The sequence below is a fragment of the Amblyraja radiata genome, chromosome 29 (genome assembly GCF_010909765.2).
Source record: "Amblyraja radiata isolate CabotCenter1 chromosome 29, sAmbRad1.1.pri, whole genome shotgun sequence".
NCBI classification, from domain to species: domain Eukaryota; kingdom Metazoa; phylum Chordata; class Chondrichthyes; order Rajiformes; family Rajidae; genus Amblyraja; species Amblyraja radiata.
This window is the reverse complement of record NC_045984.1, coordinates 28,850,535-28,877,876: the sequence shown is the minus strand read 5'-3', so window position 1 is coordinate 28,877,876 and position 27,342 is coordinate 28,850,535. Positions and strand designations below refer to the sequence as shown.

Below are 27,342 nucleotides of genomic sequence, written 5' to 3'. Positions count from 1 at the left end.
GCTTCAGGCAAGATGGCTGCATCGTAGAATCGCACAGCGTGGAAACAGGCCCTTCGGCCCAACCTGCCGTTGCCGACCAACATGCCCCATCGACGCTAATCCCACCTGCCTGCTTTTGGCCCATGCCATACCCTGCCCAAAACCTACCCTGTCCATGTTCCTGCCCAAATGTATTGTAAATGCTGTTATGGTTCCTGCCTGATCTAACTCCTCAGGCAGCTCGTCCCATACAGCCACCACTGTGGGTTCAAGCTTGCTCCCTAAATCACCCCGATGCATTAATGGAAAGACCATGAATTCTTCTCATCACCCCGACCAACATTCCTTTCTGAGTCGACACCAATGTTACTGTCGGTAAAGGGCCTGTCCCACGAGCATGCGACGCCATGCGGCAAACGCGACCTAACGTGGTCGCTTGAGCCGTACGGCCTCGCGGGGCCAGTCCCACTTCGATCGCCGGAGCTGTAAGGGGTTGTGCGGAGCTGGTCCCGACATCGCGCGGGGCTCCGAAAAAATGACTGTGTTCAAAAATTCCGCGCGGCAACGGCCTGCCAGCCCGCAGCCGCCTCGACGGGCGTACGCAGCGTCTTGACGGCGTACGTCACCGGCGAACTTCCCGCGGACTTCGCTCAAACTTCACGTCACTCACTCGACCTCCGCGCGTGCAGGTCGTATGCTCGTGGGACAGGCCCTTTATTGTTTGTGGAATCAGATGTCCAATGTCCCCCCGTATCTTCACCATGCCACCCCCGGAGGATGCAAACGGTGGTGCAGCACAGCGGTAGAGTTGCTGCCTTGCAGCACCAGAGACCCAGGTTCAATCCTGACCATGGCTGCTAGCTGTACCTAGTCTGCACATTCTCCCTCGTGACTGCGTGGATTTTCGCCGCGTGCTCTGGTTTCCTCCCGCATTCTAAGGACGTGCGGGATTGTAGGTTAATTGGCTTCTGGAAATCATCCCTGGAGCGGAGGATGGAACTAGTGTACGGGCGGTGGTTGGCAGGCCTGTTCCCACACTGTATCTCTAGAGTATTAGTCATACGGTGTGGGAACAGGCCCTTCGGCCCAACTTGCCCACACCGACCAACACGTCCCATCCACACTAGTCCCTCCTGCCCCGTGCTTGGCCCAGAACCCTCTAAACCTATCCTGTCAATGTACCTGTCCAAACCATATACATGACACCATCATATACAACGTTGTATATACAGGGCCATACAACGTGGGAACAGGCCCTTTGGCCCAACATGCCTCTATCTGGAGAGAAATCTCATGCTCTCTCTGCAAGGTTTTGTTCGGGGGGGGAGAAGGGTGTGGGGGGTGGGTGTGAGATATGGGGGGGGGAAGGGTGTGGGGGGTGGGTGTGAGGTGGGGGGGGAACGAGTGTGGAGGGTGGGGTTGAGATAGTATGGGGGGGTGGGAGGGGGTTGGGAGACATTTGCTTTCTGGGGCCCATCGGTCCCCCTCCCCTCACCAGCGAACACTCAGGTTCCACGTTTGGGGCAGATTCTCGCAGTGGAGAACACATTTAATTTTCCCCATTGCATCCTCACGGATTTGAGTATGCGGGAGTCAGAAGGTTTATGCTTGGAATAACGGGACAGATTCCCATGGGATGCAGTTTGCAATCCTGCTACAGGAATTAAGTAGGTCAGCTACACCACTTCTGTAGACGGTGGAATCTCTGGGCCCGGCACAGCATTAATGCCTTCATGGTGGGTAGCACTGGCTGGGTAACTAACAGTGGTTACATGACCCTGGGCAAATGTCTGCATGCCTGTGTGTGCATGAGTGTGCGTATTTGTCCATGTGTGTGTCTGAGTGAGTGAGTCTGAGTGTGCATGAGTCTGAGCACGCCTGTATCTGAGCGTGCGTGCGTCTGAGTGCGTGTGTGTGCCTGTGTCTGAGTGTACGTGAGTCTGAGCGCGTATGTCTGAGTGTACGTGCGTGTGTCTGAGTGTACGCGTGTGTGTGCGCCTGTATCTGAGTGTACGCGTGTCTGAGCATGTGTGTATCTGAGCGCGCGTGTCTGAGCGTGCGTGTGTGTCTGAGCGTGCGTGTGCGTGTCTAAGTGTGCGTGTGTGTGTCTGAGTGTGCGTGTATCTGAATCAGTGTGTCTGTGCGTCAGTGTTTCTGTGTGTCTGTGTGTGTGTGTGTGTGTGTGTGTGTGTGTGTGTGTGTGTGTGTGTGTGTGTGTGTGTGTGTGTGTGATAGTATCACCACTCTCCTGCCCACCAACACGCCTCCACTCCACACCAGGTAATTTGATCCGAGCCTGTAACTCATACCTGGGTATCTGTCATTGTGAGTACGTTCCCCCAAAACATGATCATATTCCTACTAACCTGTTCCAGGAGATAGGTCATTCAATATATAAATAACATGAGACCCCACCGTTAGATTCCAGCCCGTAACTCACTCCTACTCTCTGTTTAAAACCACTGGTACCTCTAAACATTGCGTGGATCAATCTAAACCCTGTTGGGCCATTTATTAAAATAATCTTTCTCCTTCCTGCACTGTTCGATCAGTATCTTTGCAATTCTGTGGCGCGTACGCAGCCCTCATGAGCTCTGGATATCATCAGGTGCGTGAACTGAGACGTCAAGATCCCGTATCCTTCAATCCCAAGCTGGGAACAGGTCTACTGAAAGGAGTCAGAGTGCTGGCGTAACTCAGCGGGTCAGGCAGCTTCCCCTGGAGAACATGGGAGAGATGACGTTTCGGGTCGAGGAGGTCGTGACCCGAATCGTCACCTATCCGCGTCCTCCAGGGATGCTGCCTGACCCGCTGAGTTACCCCAGCGCTCTGTGGCCTTTTGTGTATCAGCCAGCATCTGCAGTTCTTTGTTCCAACCAAACCTGCTGAGCGGGGCTTGTATGTATCGGGCCTGCGGGTTAAGATGCAGGTGGGGAAAGAGGATATCTCCACGTCACAGGCTTCCAAACTCAAGTTCAAATTCCTGATATCCCTCATCCTCCCCCTCTTACGAACAAAGATGTTATGTTAGACTTTTACAAATCGCCGGTCAGACCCCCCCACACCCCCCCGCGGTGGAACACCGGCTAGACGCTTCACGGGGGAGGTGCGGAGAGATTGACGAGGTGGATTCTAGCGACGAGTGATTGCACTCAATGTGGAGATATCGGAGAAGATGAGGTTCTTCTTCTCTGAGACATGAAGGAAACACCAAGATTCATCAGCGGTCCTCAAAACGACAAAAACGCTGGAGAAACTCAGCGGCATCTATGAGGCAGCATCTATGGAGCAAAGGAAATAGGCGACGTTTCTGGCCGAAACCCCAGTTGAGTTTATTTTAGAGATACAGGGTGGAAGCGGGCCCTTCGGCCCAACGAGTCTGTGCCGACCAGCGATCACCCCGTACACTAGCGCTATCCTACACACGCGTGGATCGGGGGGGGGGTCTGTAGCAGCCTGGGGCTTACCTAGATCAGGGGAGTTCCAGTACATCCAACATGTGGACTGGACTTAGACTTTGGACTGTTTCTTTGCAAATGACGCCAAAACATGGCGAGCGTGCATTTGTGGGTTGCGCTAAAGAATTTTATACACGGTGTTGCGTACGTGAGGATATAGAACCACCGGATGGTCAACAGAGGGAGGTGTGGACGAATCTCTGAAAGTCAGACCAACTAACTTCAGTTTAGTTTAGTTTAGAGATACAGCGCAGAAACAGGCCCTTCGGCCCATCGAGTCCGCTCCGACCGTTCACCAGTACTATCCTACACACACTAGGGATAATTTACATTTTACACCAAGCCAATTAACGTACAAAGGGATGGGCGACGTTTCGGGTCTGAAGAAGGGTCTCGACCCGAAACGTCGCCCATTCCTTTTCTCCAGAGATGTGGTCTCACCCGCTGAGTTGCTCCAGCATTTTGTGTCGACCTTCGATCTAAACCATCGTCTGCAGTTCTTTCTTACACAGTTAACGTACAAACCCGTACGTCTTTGTAGCGTGGGAGGAAACTGAAGATCTCGTGAGAAAACATAGAAAATATGTGCAGGAGTAGGCCATTTGGCCCTTCGAGCCTGCACCGCCATTCAATATGATCATGGCTGATCATCCAACTCAGTATCCTGTACCTGCCTTCTCTCCATACCCCCCTGATCCCTTTAGCCACAAGGGCCACATCTAACTCCCTCTTAAATATAGCCAATGAACTGGCCTCAACTACTTTCTGTGGCAGAGAATTCCACAGATTTACCACTCTCTTCCTGCATCTAGCAACAATCCAACAATCTTCCTGCATCTAGCCTGTCCAAACCCCTTGTCCAACGCACGCAGGTCACGGGGAGAACGTGCAAACTCCGCGCATACAGCACCCGTGGTCAGGATCTAACCTTCGGCGCTGTGAGGCAGCAACTCCACCGCTGCGCCACCGTGCCGCTGAGTAGAGTGTTGGCGTTTCGGACAAAGGGCCTGCGTACACGGTGGGGGAGGGGGGCATTTTGCTGCACAGATCCCACCTGGTGCCCTTGCGTTCACTTCTGGGTCGACAAGGGGTCACAGTTCAAGGATAAGGGGGAAATCTTTTAGGACCGAGATGAGAAAAAAAAAATTCACACAGAGAGTGGTGAATCTGTGGAATTCTCTGCCACAGAAGGTAGTTGAGGCCACAGTTCATTGGCTATATTTAAGAGGGAGTTAGATGTGGCCCTTGTGGCTAAAGGGATCAGGGGGTATGGAGAGAAGGCAGGTACAGGATACTGAGTTGGACGATCAGCCATGATCATATTGAATGGCGGTGCAGGCTCGAAGGGCCGAATGGCCTACTCCTGCATCTATGTTTCTATGACCACACCTCGGGTAGATGGTACAGGGCCCAGAGGGAGGGGAATGCAGCGCAGACTCGCTGAGAATGTTGCCAAGGCTTCGAGGTTAATTTGGGAGGACGTTGCATAAAGACGCCTTTGTGTTCCTTCAAATATAGATTAGGGGGTGGTCTTTTCGGATGCTTAAGCAGATTAAAGGGACCGCTGGTGATGCAGATTATACTCTCGTGTAAGGATGCTGGAACAAGGGGTCAACAAAATAACAGCAAATGTCGCTCATGGGGCCTTGGTAGTACATTGGGTTTATATGTATTTTTAATTATGTGTATGATGTGGTGTGAACATTGTTGTATAATCCTCCATTAGGTTTGACGCTGTTCGCCATTAATCAAGGATGTTTGACTGAGATAGAAACTCAGCGGGTGAAGCAGCATCTATGGAGCGGAGGAAATAGGCAACGTTTCGGGACGAAACCCTTCCGGGTTTCGGCCCGAAACGTTGCCTATTTCCTTCCTGAAACGTTGCCTATTTCCTTCCCTAAACGTTGCCTATTTCCTTCGCTCCATAGATGCTGCCTCACCCGCTGAGTTTCTCCAGCATTTTTGTCTACCTTCGATTTTCCAGCATCTGCAGTTCCTTCTCATTAAGGGCCGGTCACACGATGCAAGTTCACCCACGAGCTCTCCCGAGTTAAAAAAAAAAGAAAAAATCAAACTCGTGGCACCTCATTTTTTAATCTTGGAAATTTTTCACATTGTTGAAAAAACTGTTGACGATCAGTACCCCGTTCCTGCCTTCTCCCCATATCCCCCCCGACTCCGCTATCTTTAAGAGCCCTATCTAGCTCTCTCTTGAAAGCATCCAGAGAACCTGCCTCCACCGCCCTCTGAGGCAGAGAATTCCGCAGACTCTCCACTCTCTGTGGTGAGAAAAAGTGTTTCCTCGTCTCCGTTCTAAATGGCTTACTCCTTATTCTTAAACTGTGGCCCCTGGTTCTGGACTCCCCCAACATCGGGAACATGTTTCCTGCCTCTAGCGTGTCCAAGCCCTTATCAATCTTACACGTTTCAAATGAGATGCCCTCGCATCCTTCTAAACTCCAGAGTGTACAAGCCCAGCTGCTCCATTCTCTCAGCATACGACAGTCCAGCCATCCTGGGAATTAACCTTGTAAACCTACGCTGCACTCCCTCAATAGCAAGAATTACCTCAACTACCTCCTGTGGCAGTTCATATCACATACTTGATGCATGAAAAAGTTGCCCCTCGGGTTCCTATTGAATATTTTCCCTCTCACCTTAAACCTACGGCCTCTGGTTCTTGATGCCTCTATTCTGGGTAAAAGACTGTGCATCTCCCCGTCGTTCGATAAAATAGGGAAGAAAAGATTGCAAGGAAAGAAATTAAAATATGAGCTCAGACCAGGGCAATGTTGTCATGTCATCAGGTCTGTAACTGGCTAGGATTATACAGCTGGATTTGACCATTAGGAATTTTGTTAGTGGCACGGTGGCAGAGTCGCTGCCTCACGGCGCCAGAGACCCGGGTTCGATCCCGACTACGGGTGCTGCCTGTACGGCGTTTGCACGTTCTCCCGCGTGGGTTTTCTCCGGGTGCTCCGGTTTCCTCCCACACTCCAAGAAACTTACAGGTTTGTAGAGTAATTGGCTTCGGTAAAATTGTAAATCGTCCCCATTGTGTCGGGTAGTGTACGGGGTGATCGCTGGCCGGCACGGACTCGGTGGGCCGAAGGGCCTGCGTCTGTACTGTCAAGCAAAGTCTAAAGTTAAATTAATAAGGAGTCAAGGAATTGCCTCAGTGTCAACAAAAGGAATGCACCTTTTTTGCAGGCGGTTGCCGGAGGTTGCAGGTGGTGGAAGCAGGTACGGAGACTGACAAAAAACCTCCGGGAACCTCACGGAAACCTTGGGTGGGGCGCAAGGTCTCCAGAGGTTTCCGTTCAGGTTTCCTAAGTGGGACAGGGGCATTACAGCACCAGAGTCCCGGGTTCGATCCTGGCTACGGGCACACATTCTCCCCGCGATCTGCGAGGGTTTTCTCCGAGATCTTCGCTTTCCTCCCACACTCCAAAGAGGTTCAGGTTAGTAGGTTCATTGGCTTGGTATAAATACAAATTATCTCTAGTGTGTGTGTAGGATAGTGTTGGTGAGCGGGGATCGCTGGTCGGCGTGGACTCGGTAGGCCGAAGGGCCCGTTTACGCACAGTATCTCAAAGCTAAAAAAATTCCAACAATAATACACAGAAGTCAGATAAAATAATCTTATTTCTATTGCCTGCTGAACAATTTAGTTACAAGGAAACATAGAAAAAAGGTGCAGGAGTAGGCCATTCGAGCCAGCACCGCCATTCAATATGATCATGGCTGATCATCCTAAATCAGTGCCCCGTTCCTGCTTTCTCCCCATATCCCTTGATTCCGTTAGCCCTAAGAGCTAAATTTAACTCTCTCTTGAAAACATCCAGGAGATATTTTACAGGGGTGGGGGGAGGGGGGGGGGGGGTTCACATCGTCATGGAAATGGCAAGAGGCAACAGCGGCTGGTCCACAGAGCCAACACATCACGGGACCCAGCGAAACCATTTCACAGGGACATCCCATCAATAACAGCCATTCCTTCTGCTGCTGAAGGCTCGATGTCAGGGGCACAGGTCAGGTGGGCAGAGCATCAATCCTCGGTCAATAGCCCCCGCCCCTCCGCACCCCTCTCCGAGGCCCGGACAATCATTTTTTTGTGTGCGTCTGTGTGGTGGTGAGATGGGGTGAAGAAGGGGGGGGAGGGGGGAGGTCAGGTGTTGCTGGTCAGCTATAGGTGAGGGAGAAGTTACGAAAACACGGTGGCACTTACAGCGCCAGAGACCCGGTTCAATCCCGACTACGGAGTTTGTACGTTCCCCCCGTGGGATTTCTCCGAGATCTTCTCTTTCCTCCCGCACGCAAAAGACGTACTGTATAGGATTGTAGGCTAATTGTCTAAGAAGGAACTGCAGATGCTAGAAAATCGAAGGTGAACAAAAGTGCTGGAGAAACTCAGCGGGTGCAGCAGCATCTATGGAGCGAAGGAAATAGGCAACGTTTCGGGCCGAAACCCTTCTTCAAGACTGATTAACCTGGAGGTTCATTGGCCCGGTATGAATGTAAAAAAAGAAGTCCCTCGTTGTGTGTGTGTAGGGTAGTGTCAATGCGCGGGGATCGCTGGTCGGCATGGACCCAGCGGGCCGAAGGGCCTGTTCCTGCGCTGTATCTCTACACCAAACTAAAGCTACGCTCAATTATGGCAGGGCAAGCGAACTTCTCTCAGACCCCCCGGTTGTTGAAGCAGAACAAACAGCACTGCTGTAAACAAGCCCGCTGCTAAATGAGAAGATGTATTAATATTGTATGGAGTACAAGAGCAAGACTAGAACCTTGGCCGTGGCTAATCTGCTGCTCAGTTCGAGTTCCCCAGCACAGAGTCGCTTGCCCAGAGTGGGGGAAATCAAGAACCAGGGGGCATAGGTTTAAGGTGAGGGGGAAAGATTATATAGGAGTCAGAGGGGCAAGGGTGGTGGGTGTATGGAACAAGCTGCCAGAGAAGATAGTTGAGGCAGGGACAATCGCAACGTTTCATGGATAGGACAGGTTTCTAGGGATACGGGCCAAACGCAGGCAGGTGGGACTGGTGTAGATGGGGCATGTTGGCCGGGATGGGCAAGTCGGGCCGAAGGGCCTGTTTCCACCTACCCGTCTAACTGTTTCTTATAGTCCCTGCCTCAGCAACCACCTCTGGCAGCTGGTTCCAGTCACCCACCAACCTTTGTGAGTCTCTCAGTAGGACACAGTGTCGGTGGTAGCCATCCTTCAATGGGAGTCAATGCTGTGAAAGTAAGAAACTGGGTCCACATGACATACACTAGGAGGCATGTCACTGTATTGTGCCCATAGCCCCATGACAGTCAGTGTCTTGTTGACCCCTACACTCCATCTGTGACACCCGAGCGCCAGTGAGTGTGTTGTCTTGTACGGAACCCGTGGACCAGGGTAAGTTGCAGCTCTAGGGTTCGTAACCAGGGATTATTCAACACGGTGGCGCAGCGGCAGGGTTGTCCCACTTAGGAAACCTGAACGGAAACCTCTGGAGACTTTGCGCCCCGCCCAAGGTTTCCGTGCGGTTCCCGGAGGTTGCAGGTGGTTGCAGGTAGTGGAAGCAGGTACGGAGACTGACAAGAACCTCCGGGAACCTCACGGAAACCTTGGGTGGGGCGCAAAGTCTCCAGAGGTTTCCGTTCAGGTTTCCTAAGTGGGACAGGGGCATTACAGCACCAGAGACCCGGGTTCGATCCTGGCTACAGGTACTAGTCTGCACGTTCTCCCCGTGACCTGCGAGGGTTTTCTCCGATATCTTCGCTTTTCTCCCACACTCCAAAGATCTTCGGGTTTGTAGGTTAATTGGCTTGGGACAAATGTAAAAAGTTGTCCCTGGTGTGTGTGTGTGTGTGTGCAGGAGTAGGATAGTGTTAGTGTGCGGGGGGGGGATCGCTGGTCGGCACGGACTCGGCAGGGCAGAAGGGCCTGTTTCCGCACTGTATCTCTAAACTAAACTAATCTAAACCTTCCAACAAGCTTTAAGTCGCCCGGATAGAAAGTAAAAGTGTGCCTATTCTGCCACTTGAACCAGTTCCCCAGGAGTTAGTAACAACACACACACAGACAGCTTCACTGCTTCATTACAGCCTAGGTGCGACAGAGAGCTGCAACAACAACTCGCTCTAACCCACCAACTTCAAACACAATAAAATCTTCCATAGAAGATGTTACATGGAAATGTGCAAGAAGGAACTGCAGATGCTGGATTAAACCGATGATAGAGGTCTTGGATTAGTTGACGTGGATTAGCTTCTTCCATTGAAAGTAGGGAAGATTCAAACAAGAGGACATGATTTGAGAATTAAGGGACAGTAACATGAGGGGGAACGTCTTTACTCAGAGAGTGGTAGCTGTGTGGAATGAGCTTCCAGTGGAAGTGGTGGAGGCAGGTTTGTTTTTATCATTTAAAAATAAATTGGATAGGTATATGGATGGGAAAGGAATGGACGGCTATGGTCTGAGTGCAGGTAGATGGGACTAGGGGATAATACGTGTTCGACACGGACTAGAAGGGCCGAGATGGCCTGTTTCCGTGCTGTAATTGTTATATGGTTATAGACACAAAAGGAATGGGCGACGTTTCGGGTCGAGACCCTTCTGCAGATATTGAAACTATGACAAACTCATAAAATAATACCAGAAAGATAACACATGCTCCACCATTGAGAAAAAGTATTGAACATTGCTGTTATGAAGTGGCCCAAATAGAAAATAATTGGCCCTTTCGTTCAATATTTGCCACACCACACATTGCTTCTCATCTTTACATTATTGACAAGCAGTGACTGTACATCACATTCAAGGCACAGGCAAGGGAGTTTACTTTTCGGATACAACAGATTCTGAAATCAAGAAATCACAGTTTACACCAAACCTTCTCCCAATGAAGTAAACTCCACAAAGCTAGAACCACATGGACCACAATCTCTGGGAAACCATCACCAGTTTTGTGAAACTGTTTAAGAGCAAAGTTTACAATATTCTGACCAATATTCTGACATTCAGGCAAGATCCAAGCCCAGTTTACATCCATCTGCTTTGTAATATGAACAAAAACACACACGGTACATGTATATGTACACACACATATATACACACACATATATATATACACATATATATGTGTTTACATATATATATATATATATATATGTGTGTGTGTGTGTGTGTGTGTGTGTGTGTGTGTGTGTGTGTGTGTGTGTGTGTGTGTGTGTGTGTGTGTGTGTGTGTGTGTGTGTGTGTGTGTGTATATATCTGTGTGCATATATATGTCTTGTGTGTGTGTGTTTGTTAAATATAATATACACATCAGAGATAGACACGCACAGACACATCCCACAGCTGGTACACACTGGCACCCACAAAGACAGTCACAGACAGACACACAGACAGGAAGCCCCAGGCACAGACAGACCCAGACTGCTGCAGGCACACAGGGACCACTGGGACAAGCAGAGCCTTTGCTGCCAAGAGAGATATTTGCCTCCAACGCGACAGAAACCTCTTTCCGTAATGAATAAAATTAACATAAAACTCACATAATCGTGAAAGGCCTTGGCTTCGCTGGAGTGCTCGCAGGTTTCCCGTCTATCAGGAGCTGCACAGTACAGATCCCAGAACACACTGGAGGGGGGGAGAGAGATGGAGAGAGAGAGTGAGAGAAATCATCACTAAACATCCACCACTGGCTCCCAGCTCATGCAGTCCAGTCACTTCATAACATTGGCAAACAAGAAACCGGTCACATATCACGTCCCCCCTCCCCATCCTGGTGTTACTGGACCCCATCCCACCCCACCCAATCTGACCCCCATGCCTGCCACCCAAATCCCACCCCCACCCCAGTCACAATCCCATCTCGCCCCAATCTCACCCCACCCTACCCCAAGCCCCCCCACCCTACCCCAAACCCACCCCACCATACCCCAAACACACCCCACCCCACCATACCCCAAACCCACCCCAATCACAATCCCATCTCCCCCCACCCCACCCCACCCTGTCCCAGCCAGCTCCCGCATGGGAGGGCGAGACACACACTCACACTCCAATCATACATTCAACCCTGGCCCTCCGTCCCAACCTCAATTGTAACCGAAATTGTGTTGTGGCACAACGGTAGTGTTGCTGCCTCACAGCACCAGAGACCTGCCCGGGTTCGATCCTGACTAGAGGTACTGTCTGTACGGAGTTTGCACATTCTCCCGGTGACCACGTGGGTTGTCTCCGGGTGCTCTGGTTTCCTCCCACATCCCAAAGGCGCATGTGTTTAAGAAGGAACTGCAGATGCTGGAAAATGGAAGGTAGACAAAAGTGCTGGAGAAACTCAGCGGGTGCAGCAGCATCTATGGAGCGAAGGAAATAGGCAACGTTTCGGGACGAAACCCGGAAGGGTTTCGGCCCGAAACGTTGCCTATTTCCAGAAGGGTTTCATCCTGAAACGTTGCCTATTTCCTTCGCTCCATAGATGCTGCTGCACCAGCTGAGTTTCTCCAGCACTTTTGTCGACCAAAGACGCATGGGTTTGTTGGTTAATTGGGCCCCAGTGAGTGGATGCGAAAGTGGGATAACATGGACCTAGTGTACGGGCTGGTCGCTGGTCGGCGTGGACTCGGTGGGCCAAAGGGCCTGTTTGTGTGCTGTATCAATAAACCAAACCTAGCCCTTCCATTCCACGGTCTACTTCCTCACTCAGTACACTGGTTGAGAACAAGAGGCGCGTCTAAGTTGGACATTTTCTCAGAAGTTCAACAAAGGTAGACAAAAATGCTGGAGAAACTCAGCGGGTGAGGCAGCATCTATGGAGCGAAGGAATGGGTGACGTTTCGGGTCGAGACCCTTCTTCAGACTGATGTGGAACTGCGGGGGGGGGGGAGGGGTGGGGGGTTGGGAAGAAGATAGGAAGAGGCAGAGACAGTGGGCTGTGGGTGAGCTGGGACAGGGTGGGGAAGGAGAGAGAATTGGAGAAGTCAATGTTCATACCGCTGGGGTGTAAACTGCTCAGACAAAAATGCTGGAGAAACTCAGTGGTTGAGGTAGCATTTAAGGAGTGAAGGAATAGGTGATGTTTCGGGTCGAGACCCTTCTTCAGACTGATGTGGTGGGGGGGGGGGGGGGCGGGAAGAAGAAAGGAAAGTCCATTTTAGGTCAAGTCCATTTAATCTACGAACAATCAAATGCCAGTGAGAGATGTCAAGGAAGGCAGAGAGATTAGAGAGGCTCGGTTTCTGCTCCTTGGGGTGAGCGAGTCAAAGTTTGGTTTGGTTCAGAGATACAGCGTGGAAACAGGACCTTCAGCCCATCGAGCGTGCAGCGACCATCCATCACCCGTTCACATTGGTTCTGTGCTATCCCGCCATCGCACCCACTCCCGACACAATAGGGGGCCATTCACAGAGGCCAATTAACCCACAAACCCGCGCGTCTCTGGGACGTGGGAGGAAACCGGAGCACCCGGAGGAAACCCACGCAGTCACAGGGAGAACGTGCAAACTCCACACAGGCAGCACCCGAGGTCAAGATGGAACTCGGGCCTCTTGCACAATGAGGCAGTAGCTTTGTCAGCCGAGCATCTTTAAAGGGGATTTGCAGGGTATGGTGGGCACAATGCCAGGAGCGGTGGTAGAGGCAGGTACGGTAGTGGCATTTAAGAGACTGTTGAATAATACCCCTATCCCACGGTACGAGTTAATTCCAAGATCTCTCCCGAGTTTAAAAAAAATCAAACTCGTGGTAAGCACGGAGAATGAACGTAGCGGGTACGTTGGAGCTCGGGGACGTCTCTTCGCGGCTCGTAACGCTACCGTCAGGTACTCGGGAAGACTCGCTAACGGCAGGTAAGCTCGGGAAGACTCGTGAAGATTTTTCAACATGTTGAAAAATGTCCACGAGAGCCCCGAGTACCGACGAGCGGCCATTACCGTAAATCTCCGAGTTCGAATCAGGGCAAACTCGGGGAGAACTCTTGGAATGAACTCGTACCGTGGGCTTTAAGGACATGGATGTGCGGAGCATGGAGGTCTATGTGCAGGCAGATGAGATCATGGCATCTTGTTCATTGTGGCCTTCCTTGGCTGCATTGTACTATGTCCAAGTTAAACGTCCGATTAAAGATAGCCCGAAGGTCTCCAAAGAGGTAGAGGGTAGCTCAGCACCGCTCTCTAGTTGGTGAGAAGATGGTTCAGTTGCCTGATAACAGCTGGGAAGAAACTGTCCGTGAATCTGGAGGTGTGCGTTTTCACACTTCTGTACCTCCTGCCTGGCGGGTACTTTCTCCCCGTGACCTGCGCCGGTTTTCTCCGGTTTCCCTCCCAAACTCCAAAAACAATAGACAGTAGGTGCAGGAGTAGGCCATTCGGCCCTTCGAGCCAGCACCACCATTCAATGTGATCATGGCTGATCATCCCCAATCAGTACCCCGTTCCCGCCTTCTCCCCATATCCCCTGACTCCGCTATTTTTAAGAGCCCCATCTAGCTCTCTCTTGAAAGCATCCAGAGAACCTGCCTCCACCGCCCTCTGAGGCAGAGAATTCCACAGACTCACCACTCTCTGTGAGAAAAAAAGTTTCCTCGTCTCCATTCTAAATGGCTTACTCCTTTTTCTTAAACTGTGTGGCCCCTGGTTCTGGACTCCCCCAACATCGGGAACATGTTTCCTGCTTCTAGCGTGTCCAAGCCCTTTCAATGAGATATCCTCTCATCCTTCTAAACTACAGAGTGTACAAGCCCAGGTGCTCCATTCTCTCAGCTTATGACAGTCCCGCCATCCCAGGAATTAACCTTGTAAACCTACGCTGCACTCCCTCAATAGCAAGAATGTCCTTCCTCAAATTAGGGGACCAAAACTGCACACAATACTCCAGGTGTGGTCTCACTAGTACAAGACGTACAGGTTTGTAGGCTAATTGGCTTGGTATAATTGCAGATTGTCCCTGGCATGTGTGTAGGATCATGGTGAGTGTGCGGGGATCGCTGGTCGGCGCGGACTCGGTGGGCCGAGGGGCCTGTTTCAGCGCTGTGTCTCTAAACTGAACACTCATGGAAGGCTGCGAGCAGGTAATGTCACAATTACGGAACAACCGTTTATCATTAGCGATAGCTCCGAGACCCAACATAGGGTAAAGGAATCTCAACGCACAAAGATCTCAGAGAAATCAACAGAAACACGCTGTTAGCCTTAATTCACCTGTTGAAGTACTTCCACCCACACAATCCTCCAACCAACCCACTTTCACTTAACCCGTCTGCTCCTTCTGTTACATACACAACCTGCAAGAAAGGTACCACAAACCTAACTATCTGTAAAGGTTTATCAAGTTGTGACTTCTTTCTCTGAAAAAGATGGTGATGGAGCTTGGCCAAACATATTATGGTCTGGGCGGGATAAATGAAGAGAAGACTTCCTTGTGGAATATCCCCAAACTTGGAAGCATGAAGAGTCTGAAGAAGGGCCCCGACCTGAAACGTCACCTATCCATGCTCTCCCGCGATGCTGCCTGGCCCGCTGAGTTAGTAAGGTCATACGTTATAGGAGCAGAAATAGGCCATTCGGCCCATCAAGTCTACTCTGCCATTCAATCATGGCTGATCTATCTTTCCCTCACAACCCAATTGTCCTGCCTTCACTCCCGACACCCATACTGATCAAGAATCTATCACTCTCCGCCATGAAGATATCCTACGCCTTGGCCTCCACAGCTTTCTGTTACTCTTACAAAATTCTTAAGGGGTTGGACAGGCTAGATGCAGGAAAATTGTTCCCGATGTTGGGGAAGTCCAGGACAAGGGGTCACAGTTTAAGGATAAGGGGGAAATCTTTTAGGACCGAGATGAGAAAAACATTTTTCACACAGAGAGTGGTGAATCTGTGGAATTCTCTGCCACAGAAGGTAGTTGAGGCCACAGTTCATTGGCTATATTTAAGAGGGAGTTAGATGTGGCCCTTGTGGCTAAAGGGATCAGGGGGTATGGAGAGAAGGCAGGTACAGGATACTGAGTTGGATGATCAGCCATGATCATATTGAATGGCGGTGCAGGCTCGAAGGGCCGAATGGCCTCTACTCCTGCACCTATTTTCTATGTTTCCAGCACTTTGTGTCTTTTTTTGTTGTAAACCGGCATCTGCAGTTCCTTGTTTCTACCATAATAGCAACGAGGAGAGATATCTTTACGCAGTGAGAATGCGCAACAGTTTAAAAGGAAGTGGTTGAGGCAAATGGGTTGGAAGATTTCATGAGGAGACGGGATGAATACAGGAGGAAGAGAGAGAATGACTATGATGTCGTGTGAGGCGAGGCTGAGGCAGAGGCAGATCTACACCCATGTACATTATAAACGCCCCCACCGTTTCATTGAACCAAAGGGACGATTTTCCTGCTACATATGTCTATGTTTGGTTTCCACAAAATGCTGGAGTAACTCAGCGGGACAGGCAGCATCTCTGGAGAGAAGGAATGGGCGACGTTTCGGGTCGAGACCCTTCTTCGGACTGATGACAGAGGAGTGGGCGGGACAGAGATAGAATGTAGTTGGAGACAGTAAGACTAGGTGCAGGAGTAGGCCATTCGGCCCTTCGAGCCAGCACTGCCATTCAAGATGATCATGGCTGATCATCCAAAGAGGGAAAGCAAGGGGCTATCTGAAGTTAGAGAAGTCAATGTTCACACCGCTGGGGTGTAAGCTACCCAAGCGAAATATGAGGTGCTGTTCCTCCAATTTGCATTGAGCCTCACTCTGACATATAGTTTAATTTAGTCATGCCATAAGGGATAAGAGTAGAATTAGGCCATTCGGCCCATCTAGCCTACGCCATTCAATCATGGCTGATCTATCTCTCCCTCCTAACCCCATTCTCCCATAACCCCCGACACCCGTACTAATCAAAAATCTATCTGTCTCTGCCTTAAAAATATCCAATAATGGCCTCCACAGCCTCTGTGGCAAAGAATTCCGCAAATTCAGCACCATCTGACTAAAGAAATTACTACATATCCTTCCTAAAGGAACGTCCTTTAATTCTGAGGCTATGATCACTAGTTCTGGACTCTCCCACTAGTGAAAACATCCTCTCCACATCCACTCTATCAAAGCCTTTCACTATTCTGTAGGTTTCAATGAGGTCCCCGCTAATCCTTCTAAACTCCAGCGAGCACAGGCCCAGCGCCGACAAACGCTCATCATAGGCTAACCCACTCATTCCTGGGATCATTCTTGTAAACCTCCTCTGGACCCTCTCCAGAGCCAACACATCCTTCCTCAGATATGAGGCCCAAAATTGCTCACTATATTCCAAATGCGGCCTGACCAGCGCCTTCTAGAGCCTCAGCTGCGGTTGTGTACAAGCCCTCTTGAAATAAATGCTAGCATTGAGTTTGTTTAGAGGCACAGCATGGAAACAGGCCCTTCGGCCAACTGAGTCCGCACTGACTAACGATCCCCGCACACTAACCCTACCCGGCACACACTAGGGACAATGTACATTTATACCAAGCCAATTAACCTACAAACCTGTACATCTTTGTGGAGTGTGGGGGGAAAAAAACCCGAAGATCTCGGGAAAACACACGCAGGTAGTCACAGGGAGAACGAAGAACTTCATACGGACAGCACCCGTAGTCAGGATCGAACCCGGGTCTCTGACGCTAAGGTGGTAGCTCTACCACTGTGCCACCGTGCCGGCCTTGTGAAGGTGTAAGCAGATAAGAGTTGCTCTTGGCATCATGCTCAGCACAGACATGATGGGCCGAATGGCCTGTTCTTGTGCAACATGTTCTACTCATTATGAGTCATGGGGTATTTTTTAAAGCAGATTGATAAGATTTCTGTCCAGTACGGGTTGCCAATGGTTACATAGAAAATAGGTGCAGGAGTAGGCCATTCGGCCCTTCGAGCCTGCACCGCCATTCGATATGATCAAGGCTGATCATCCAACTCAGTATCCTGTACCTGCCTTCTCTCCATACCCCCTGATCCCTTTCGCCACAAGGGCCACATCTAACTCCCTCTTAAATATAGCCAATGAACTGTGGCCTCAACTACCTTCTGTGGCAGAGAATTCCAGAGATTCACCACTCTCTGTGTGAAAAATGTTTTCCTCAAATCGGTCCTAAAAGATTTCCCCCTTATCCCCCTTACAGGGAGAAGGCAGGAGAATGGGGTTGAGTGGGAATAAATAGATCAGCCATGATTGAATGGCGGAGCAGACTTGATGGGCTGAATGGCCTAACTCTGCTCCACTGTCTTATGGCCTATGGTCAACATCTATGATCCTATGCTCTTACTGTCTGTATTAGGGCAGGACCTACACAGTAAACTATAGGGCCCTGGGGAGCATTGCAGAATAGAGGGACCTAGAGGCCCATGAAGGGGGCAACACAGGTGGGCAGGGTGGCGAGGTGGTGTTAGCATGCTTGCCTGCATTGTTCAGGGCATTGGGTACATTGGAGAAGGGGCATCATATATAAGATGTTGGTAAGGCCACCTTTGGAGTACAGTGCAGAGATCTGGTTGTAGACACAAAATACTGGAGCAACTTAGAGAGATAAACGACATCTTCTGAAGGACTCTTTAAGAAGGAACTGCAGATGCTGGAAAATCGAAGGTAGACAAAAATGCTGGAGAAACTCAGCGGGTGCAGCAGCATCTATGGAGCGAAGGAAATAGGCAACGTTTCGGGACGAAACCCGGAAGGGTTTCGTCCCGAAACGTTGCCTATTTCCAGAAGGGTTTCATCCTGAAACGTTGCCTATTTCCTTCGCTCCATAGATGCCGCTGCACCCGCTGAGTTTCTCCAGCACTACCTTCTGAAGAAACATTGAAACATCAACAAAAAAAATAGGTGCAGGAGTAGGCCATTCGGCCCTTCGAGCCAGCACCGCCATTCAAGATGATCATGGCTGATCATCCAAAATCAATACCCCGTTCCTGCTTTTTCCCCCCATATCCCTCGATTCCGTTAGCCCCAAGAGCTAAATGTCACTCTCTCTTGAAAGCATCCAGTGAATTGGCCTCCACTGCCTTCTGTGGCAGAGAATTCTATAGACTCACAACTCTCTGGGTGAAAAGGTTTTTCCTCATCTCAGTCCTAAAATAGCCTACCCCTTATTCTAAAACTGTGACCCCCGGTTCTGGACTCCCGACTCCAGAAGGGTTTTGACACAAAGGCTTCGCCACCCATTCTTTCACTCCAGAGATGCTGCCTGACCCGCTGAGTTACTCCAGTATTTTGTGTCTATCTTCAGTGTTAAGCCAGCATCTGCAGTTCCTTCGTACATGCTCAGGAAGGATGTCATTAAACTGGGGAGTAACTGCTGGAGTAACTCAGCAGGTCGGGCAGCATCCGTAGAGAGGGAATGGAAAGGCGATGTTTTGTGCCGGGACCTTTCTCCTGAAGGATGTGGAGACCATCTTCTGATCGAAAGGAGGAGCAGGAAAGCTGGTCACACCTCGCCCCAAGGAACAGCAGATGCTGGTGTGTGTGTGTGTGTGTGTGTGTGTGTGTGTGTGTGTGTGTGTGTGTGTGTGTGTGTGTGTGTGTGTGTGTGTGTGTGTGTGTGTGTGTGTGGCAAAGATAGGCACAAAGTTCCCGATGTTGGGGGAGTCCAGAACCAGGGGCACACACAGTTTAAGAATAAAGAGTAAGCCATTTAGAACGGAGACGAGAAAACACTTTTTCCTCACAGAGAGTGGTGAGTCTGTGGAATTATCTGCCTCAGAGGGCGGTGGAGGCAGGTTCTCTGGATGCTTTCAAGAGAGAGCTAGATAGGGCTCTTAAACATATCGGAGTCAAGGGATATGGGGAGAAGGCAGGAACTGGGTACTGATTGGGGATGATCAGCCATGATCACATTGAATGGCGGTGCTGGCTCGAAGGGCCGAATGGCCTACTCCTGCACCTATTGTGTCTATTGCCTATAAAGTTGCTGGAGTAACTCAGAGGGTCAGGCAGGCAGCATCTCTGGAGGAAGACGTGTTGGTGACATATCTGGTTGGTACACTTTTTCAGACGAGAGGGGGGTTGGAGAAGGGGGAGAGTGGGGGAGGGAAGGGGGGGGAGAGGGGGGGTAAGGGGAGTCTGTGAAGTGGGGGGGAAGGGGGGGGGGGAAGGGGAGTGTGTGAAGTGGGGGGGGAAGGGGGAGAAAGTGTGTGAGTGGGGGGGAGAGGAGGAGGAGGAGGAGGAGGAGAGGGGGGGGGGGGGGGGAGTGAACCAGGATACAGAGGCAGGGAGCAGAGTTCTGACCATCTGGACGAAGGCAGCCTTTGTTTCAGGAGCCTGGAAGTCGGTGGGATAGAGAAAGCACACACACACACACACACACACTTCCAAATTAAAAACTCCGGCGCGGTGAGTTAAAACTTACCACCACCAGGAGTGCAGGAAGCCAGGCGGTTCTCCCAGAGTAATATTCTTTTCCCAACGTATCTAAAAACAAGGAGAGGGGGAGAGAATTTTTTTTTTTTTTTTCCCCCAAGAGTTTTATAAAAAATCAGGAAGACTGAATTTTTTAATTTTTTTTTTAATTATTTTTTTTAAATAGTCATCCCAAATTTCAACCTTGGAAGACTGGGATTACTCACCTCCGAGAGGAAAGTCTGTGCGGATTTCTGTGCCCCAATGTGGAGTAAATATTCGTATACATACAGCGCTAACCTACAGAGAGAGAGAGAGAGACAGAGAGACACACACACACACATTAGAAGAAATCAACTTTTCTTTAAAAAAAAAATCCTGTAAAGAATATTTTTTTCTGTATGAAACGCAAAAACATTCCGTGGAAAAGACACATTGCAAAAAAAACACACACAAACACCAAATATTTACATCTTATCACAGCTACAAACCATTCCCCCGGCTGCGAATACGTTTCCCTTTTTTCCCCCAATAATATGGAATCTAAATTTTCCAAAAGATTTCCAAAACGAACGAGTCGGGGGTGGAAAAAAAAAAAAAAAGATTTATTTTTTTAAAATGGAAGAAATTCTGAATTCTGAATTTTTCTCAATTCGCCCCCCCGTCAAATAAAACCACATTAAAACGCAGCCGGCGAGGTGATATCTTCAGCGGAGCTTTCGCGGACGATCCGCAATTATGGGTAGATTTCAAAGAGTTAAAACGCAAGGGAGGATAGACGTTTTAAAATGCAAAACTTTGCAAGGAAATCCCTTCCCTCCCCGTCCCTGCAGCAGCGTTTCCCCGGGAGGAGGAACAAAAAAAAATCCAGTTCTCCTCTTTAAAAAAAAAAAAAAATTCCCTTCTCTCCCACACAGAGGTTGCAGAGAGAGAGAGAGCGAGAGAGAGAGAGTCTGAGGTTTTTTTTTCTCTCTCTCCCTTTCTCTCTCACTCTCTCTCTTTCTTTCCTTGCTCCCCTCTCTCCTTCCCTCTCTCCCTATCTGTTGCCACTTACTTTTCTCTGGCCTGGCCGTCCGAGGGAACCGTGCATCCTTTCCCTTTGCTGTACATTGCCGCTGTCTGCTTCTTAAAGCCCGAGCGCGCACCTGTCAAGCGAGGGAGCAGAGGCTTGCCATCTCCATAGATGCATGCGAGCGGCGCTGCCAGACCAATGGGCAACGCACAGACACACTCTGGCAAGGGCGACTTGAAACCGACTCGATCCACAGCATTTCCAACCAGCTCTGTGTGTGTGTGTGTGTGTGTTGGATGGGAATGTGTGTGTGTGTGTCTCCCTTCCACTTCTCGCAGATTGCCAGCTCCATCTGCCGGGTGTAGCTCTCCATAGCTCCAGCAGCTACAGCCAGAGATTCAAACAATACAAGTGTGGAAACTCTAGTCTGAAGAAGGGGGTTTCGGCCCGAAACGTCGCCTATTTCCTGCGCTCCATAGATGCTGCTGCACCCGCTGAGTTTCTCCAGCATTTTTGTGTACCTTGGAAACTCTAAACTGGCCCCAGCCAACATGTCTAGAGTTATACAATAGACAATAGACAAAAATAGGTGCAGGAGTAGATACATAGATACATAGAAAATAGGTGCAGGAGTAGGCCATTCGGCCCTTCGAGCCTGCACCGCCATTCAATATGATCATGGCTGATCATCCAACTCAGTATCCCGTACCTGCCTTCTGTCCATACCCCCTGATCCCTTTAGCCACAAGGGCCACATCTAACTCCCTCTTAAATATAGCCAATGAACTGGCCTCAACTACCCTCTGTGGCAGAGAGTTCCAGAGATTCACCACTCTCTGTGTGAAAAAGTTTCTTCTCATCTCGGTCCTAAAGGATTTCCCCCTTATCCTTAAGCTGTGACCCCTTGTCCTGGACTTCCCCAACGTCGGGAACAATCTTCCTGCATCTAGCCTGTCCAACCCCATAAGAATTTTGTAAGTTTCTATAAGATCCCCTCTCAATCTCCTAAATTCTAGCGAGTATAAGCCAAGTCTTTCCAGTCTTTCTTCATATGAAAGTCCTGACATCCCAGGAATCAGTCTGGTGAACCTTCTCTGCACTCCCTCTATGGCTATAATGTCCTTCCTCAGATTTGGAGACCAAAACTGTACGCAATACTCCAGGTGTGGTCTCACCAAGACCCTGTACAACTGCAGTAGAACCTCCCTGCTCCTATACTCAAATCCTTTTGCTATGAAAGCTAACATACCATTCACTTTCTTCACTGCCTGCTGCACCTGCATGCCTACTTTCAATGACTGGTGTACCATGACACCCAGGTCTCGCTGCATCTCCCCTTTTCCTAATCGGCCACCATTTAGATAATAGTCTGCTTTCCTGTTTTTGCCACCAAAGTGGATAACCTCACATTTATCCACATTATACTGCATCTGCCAAACATTTGCCCACTCACCCAGCCTATCCAAGTCACCTTGCAGTCTCCTAGCATCCTCCTCACAGCTAACACTGCCCCCCAGCTTAGTGTCATCCGCAAACTTGGAGATGTTGCCTTCAATTCCCTCATCCAGATCATTAATATAAATTGTAAATAGCTGGGGTCCCAGCACTGAGCCTTGCAGGTACCCCACTAGTCACTGCCTGCCATTGTGAAAAGGACCCTGTTTACTCCTACTCTTTGCTTCCTGTTTGCCAGCCAGTTCTCTATCCACATCAATACTGAACCCCCAATACCGTGTGCTTTAAGTTTGTATACTAATCTCTTATGTGGGACCTTGTCGAAAGCCTTCTGAAAGTCCAGATACAACACATCCACTGGTTCTCCTCTATCCACTCTACTAGTTACATCCTCGAAAAATTCTATAAGATTCGTCAGACATGATTTACCTTTCGTAAATCCATGCTGACTTTGTCCAATGATTTCACCACTTTCCAAATGTGCTGCTATCCCATCTTTAATAACTGACTCTAGCAGTTTCCCCACTACCGATGTTAGACTAACTGGTCTGTAATTCCCCGTTTTCTCTCTCCCTCCCTTCTTAAAAAGTGGGGTTACGTTTGCTACCCTCCAATCCTCAGGAACTACTCCAGAATCTAAAGAGTTTTGAAAAATTATCACTAATGCATCCACTATTTCTGGAGCTACTTCCTTAAGTACTCTGGGATGCAGCCTATCTGGCCCTGGTGATTTATCGGCCTTTAATCCATTCAATTTACCCAACACCACTTCCCGACTAACCTGGATTTCACTCAGTTCCTCTATCTCCTTTGACCCGCAGTCCCCTGCTATTTCCGGCAGATTATTTATGTCTTCCTTAGTGAAGACGGAACCAAAGTAGTTATTCAATTGGTCCGCCATATCCTTGTTCCCTATGATCAATTCACCTGTTTCTGACTGCAAGGGACCTACATTTGTTTTAACTAATCTCTTTCTCTTCACATATCTATAAAAACTTTTGCAGTCAGTTTTTATGTTCCCTGACAGTTTTCTTTCATAATCTATTTTCCCTTTCTTAATTAAGCCCTTTGTCCTCCTCTGCTGGTCTCTGACTTTCTCCCAGTCCTCCGGTATGCTGCTTTTTCTGGCTAATTTGTACGCATCATCTTTTGCTTTGATACCATCCCTGATTTCCCTTGTTATCCACGGATGCACTACCTTCCCTGATTTATTCTTTTGCCAAACTGGGATGAACAATTTTTGTAGTTCATCCATGCAGTCTTTAAATACCTTCCATTGCATATCCACCGTCAACCCTTTTAGAACTAATTGCCAGTCAATCTTGGCCAATTCACGTCTCATACCCTCAAAGTTACCTTTCTTTAAGTTCAGAACTGTTGTTTCTGAATTAACAATGTCACTCTCCATCCTAATGAAGAACTCAACCATATTATGGTCACTCTTGCCCAAGGGGGCACGTACAACAAGACTGCTAACTAACCCTTCCTCATTACTCAATACCCAGTCTAGAATAGCCTGCTCTCTCGTTGGTTCCTCTACATGTTGGTTTAGATAACTATCCCGCATACATTCCAAGAATTCCTCTTCCTCAGCACCCCTGCCAATTTGATTCACCCAATCTATATGTAGATTGAAGTCACCCATTATAACTGTTTTGCCTTTGTTGCACGCATTTCTAATTTCCTGTTTGATGCCATCCCCAACTTCACTACTACTGTTAGGTGGCCTGTACACAACACCCACCAGCGTTTTCTGCCCCTTAGTGTTTCGCAGCTCTACCCATACCGATTCCACATCCTCCAAGCTAATGTCCTTCCTTTCCATTGCGTTAATCTCCTCTCTAATCAGCAACGCTACTCCACCACCTTTTCCTTTCTCTCTATCCCTCCTGAATATTGAATATCCCTGGATGTTCAGCTACCAGCCTTGGTCACCCTGGAGCCATGTCTCCGTGATCCCGACTATATCATAATCATTAATAGCTATCTGCACGTTCAACTCATCCACCTTATTACGAATGCTCCTTGCATTGAGACACAAAGCCTTCAGGCTTGTTTTTACAACGCTCTTACCCCTTATACAATTATGTTGAAAAGTGGCCCTTTTTGATTTTTGCCCTGGATTTGTCTGCCTGCCACTTTTACTTTTCACCTTGCTACCTATTGCTTCCGCCCGCATTTTACACCCCTCTGTTTCTCTGCTCACACATTTAAGAACCCCACCACCTCTTATTCTCTGTTTATTATTGTTTTCTTCTTTCCCCCCTACATGTTGGGTCTGAATGCTTTCCTTCTCTGCCTCCTGCCTCACACACTGTCTAATAGCTTTCTCTATTTGAGTCCCTCCCCCCAACCATTCTAGTTTAAAGTCTCCCCAGTAGCCTTTGCAGATCTCCCCGCCAGGATATCGGTCCCCCTCAGGTTCAAGTGCAACCCATCCTTTTTGTACAGGTCGCACCTTCCACAAAAGAGGTCCCAATGATCCAGAAATTTGAATCCCTGCCCTCTGCACCAGTCCTTCAGCCACGCATTTATCCTCCACCTCGCTCCATTCCTACTCTCACTGTCGCGTGGCACAGGCAGTAATCCCGAGATTGTTACCTTTGCTGTCCTACTCTTTAACTCCCCTCCTAACTCCCTAAATTCTCCTTTCAGGACCTCTTCTCTTTTTTTACCTATGTCATTGGTACCTCATTGGCCGAGTAGGCTACTCGGCCCATCGAGCCAGCACCGCCATTCATTGTGATCATGGCTGATCATCCACAATCTGTACCCCTCCCCCCCGTTCTTGCCTTCTCCCCATATCCCCTGACTCCGCTATCTTTAAGAGCTCTATCTAACTCTCTCTTGATAGCATCTAGAGAATTGGCCTGCAGAGAATTCCACAGATTCACAACTCTGGGTGAAAAAGTGTTTCCTCATCTCCGTTCTAAATGGCCTACCCCTTATTCTTAAACTGTGGCCCCTGGTTCTGGACTCCTTCAACATATGTTCCTATAAGGTGTCCTCTCATCCTTCTAAATTCCAGTGTGTACAAGCCCAGCTGCTCCATTCTTTCATCGTATGCCAGTCCCGCCATCCCGAGAATTAACCTTGTGAACCTACGCTGCACTCCTTCAATAGCAAGAATGTCCTTCCTCAAATTTGGAGTCCAAAACTGTACACAATACTCCAGGTGTGGTCTCACTAGGGCCCTGTACAACTGCAGAAGGACCTCTTTGCTCCTATACTCAACTCCTCTTGTTATGAAGGCCAACATGCCATTAGCTTTCTTGACTGCCTGCTGTACCTGCACGCTTACTTTCAATGACTGATGTACAAGGACACCCGGATCTCGTTGTACCTCCAATTTCCTAACCTGACACCATTCAGATAATAATCTGCCTTCCCATTCTCACACATCGAGTGATCGAGTCTTACATGGAAACAGCCCCTTCACTTTGGCCCAACTTTAGCCCACACTGACCAACATGACCCATCTACACTGGTCATAGAGTCATAGTCATAGTCACACGGTGTGGAAACAGGCCCTTCAGCCCAACATGCCCACACTGCCCAGCATGTCCCAGCTACACGAGTCACAGAGATACATACAGTCATACAGCCCCCTCATTTCAACCCAACATTGGCCCACACCGACCCCATTTACATTAGTCATGGAGTTATACATGGAGTTATAGAGTTATACATAGAGTCACACAGCGTGGCAACAGACCCTTCAGCCCAACTTTAGCCAGACCAACTACCCCAACTACACGTCTTATAAGCCCCTGTCCCACTTTGGAAACCTGAACGGAAACCTCTGGAGACTTTGGGCCCCACCCAAGGTTTCCGTGCGGTTCCCGGAGGTTATTGTCAGTCTCCCTACCTGCATCCACTACCTGCAACCACCTGCAACCTCCGGCAACCACCTGCAACCTCCAGGAACCGCACGGAAACCTTTGGCGGGGCACAAAGTCTCCAGAGGTTTCCGTTCAGGTTTCCTAAGTGGGACAGGGGCATAGAGTCATAGATAGAGTCATAGAGTGACACAGTGTGGAAACAATCCCTTCACTTCGGCCCAACTTGCCCACATCGACCAACGTCGCACCCACTCGAGTCTCACCTGCCTGCCTTTGGTCCATATCCCTCTAAACCTATCTTGCCACAGAAGGTTGTGGAGGCCAAGTCAATGGATATTTTTAAGGCAGAGATTGATAGATTAGTACAGGTGTCAGGGGTTATGGGGAGAAGGCAGGAGAATGGGGTTGAGAGGGAAGGATAGAGTTATAGACTGATACAGTATGAAAACAGGCCCTTCAGCCCAACTTGCCCACACCGGCCAACATGTCCAACCTACACTAGTCCCACCTCTCATCATTTGGTCCATATCCCTCCAAACCTGTCCTATCTATGTTCCTGTCTAACTATTACTTAAACGTTGGGATAGTCCCAGCCTCAACTACCTCCTCTGGCAGCTTGTTCCATACACCCACCACCCTTCGTGTGAAAAAGTTACCCCTCAGATTCCTATTAAATCTTTTCCCCTTCACCTTGAACCAATGTCCTCTGGTCCTCGATTCACCTACTCTGGGCAAGAGACTCTGTACATCCACCCGATCTATTCCTCTCATGATTTTATACACCCCTATAAGATCACCCCCTCATCCTCCTGCGCTCCAAGGAATAGAGACCCAGCCTGCTCAACCTCTCCCTATAGCTCACACCCTCTAGTCCTGGCAACATCCTTGTAAATCTTCTCTGAACCCTTTCAAGCTTGACAATATCTTTCCTATAACATGGTGCCCAGAACTGAACACAATATTCTAAATGCGGCCTCACCAACGTCTTATACAACTGCAACATGGCCTCCCAACTTCTATACTCGATACCTGACTGATGAAGGCCAAAGTGCCAGTTCCTCCATCCTACTGTCTTTCTCCTCGGTAGAAACAGAGTAGAAATACTCATTGAGGATTCCCTTTCCCCCTTATGTATTTATAAAATATTTTGGGATTGTCCTTAATGCCACCCATCAGAAGTATCTCCTGGCCCCTTTTCCCCCTTCTGATCTTTTTTGTTTACACCTCAGTTCACAAAACTC

At 49.2% G+C, this 27,342-nt stretch overlaps 1 protein-coding gene across 5 annotated transcripts in view; it reads right to left on the bottom strand.

The window, feature by feature from the left end:
• Positions 1–21,084, bottom strand: part of ssbp4 (single stranded DNA binding protein 4) — a 140,425-nt gene extending 119,341 nt beyond the window's left edge. For 3 of the 5 annotated variants that reach the window (XM_033047070.1, XM_033047071.1, XM_033047074.1), the window contains exons 1-4: positions 20,847–20,902; positions 20,020–20,092; positions 19,803–19,864; positions 10,982–11,066 (exon numbers count right to left, since the gene is read on the bottom strand). In XM_033047070.1, the coding sequence (XP_032902961.1) occupies positions 10,982–11,066; positions 19,803–19,864; positions 20,020–20,092; positions 20,847–20,902 (276 nt within the window). Of the gene's footprint in view, positions 1–10,981; positions 11,067–19,802; positions 19,865–20,019; positions 20,093–20,263; positions 20,654–20,846 lie in introns of those variants that run through there. The other 2 variants (XM_033047073.1, XM_033047072.1) reach the window with 2 other exon arrangements.
• Positions 21,085–27,342: the final 6,258 nt, after the last annotated feature.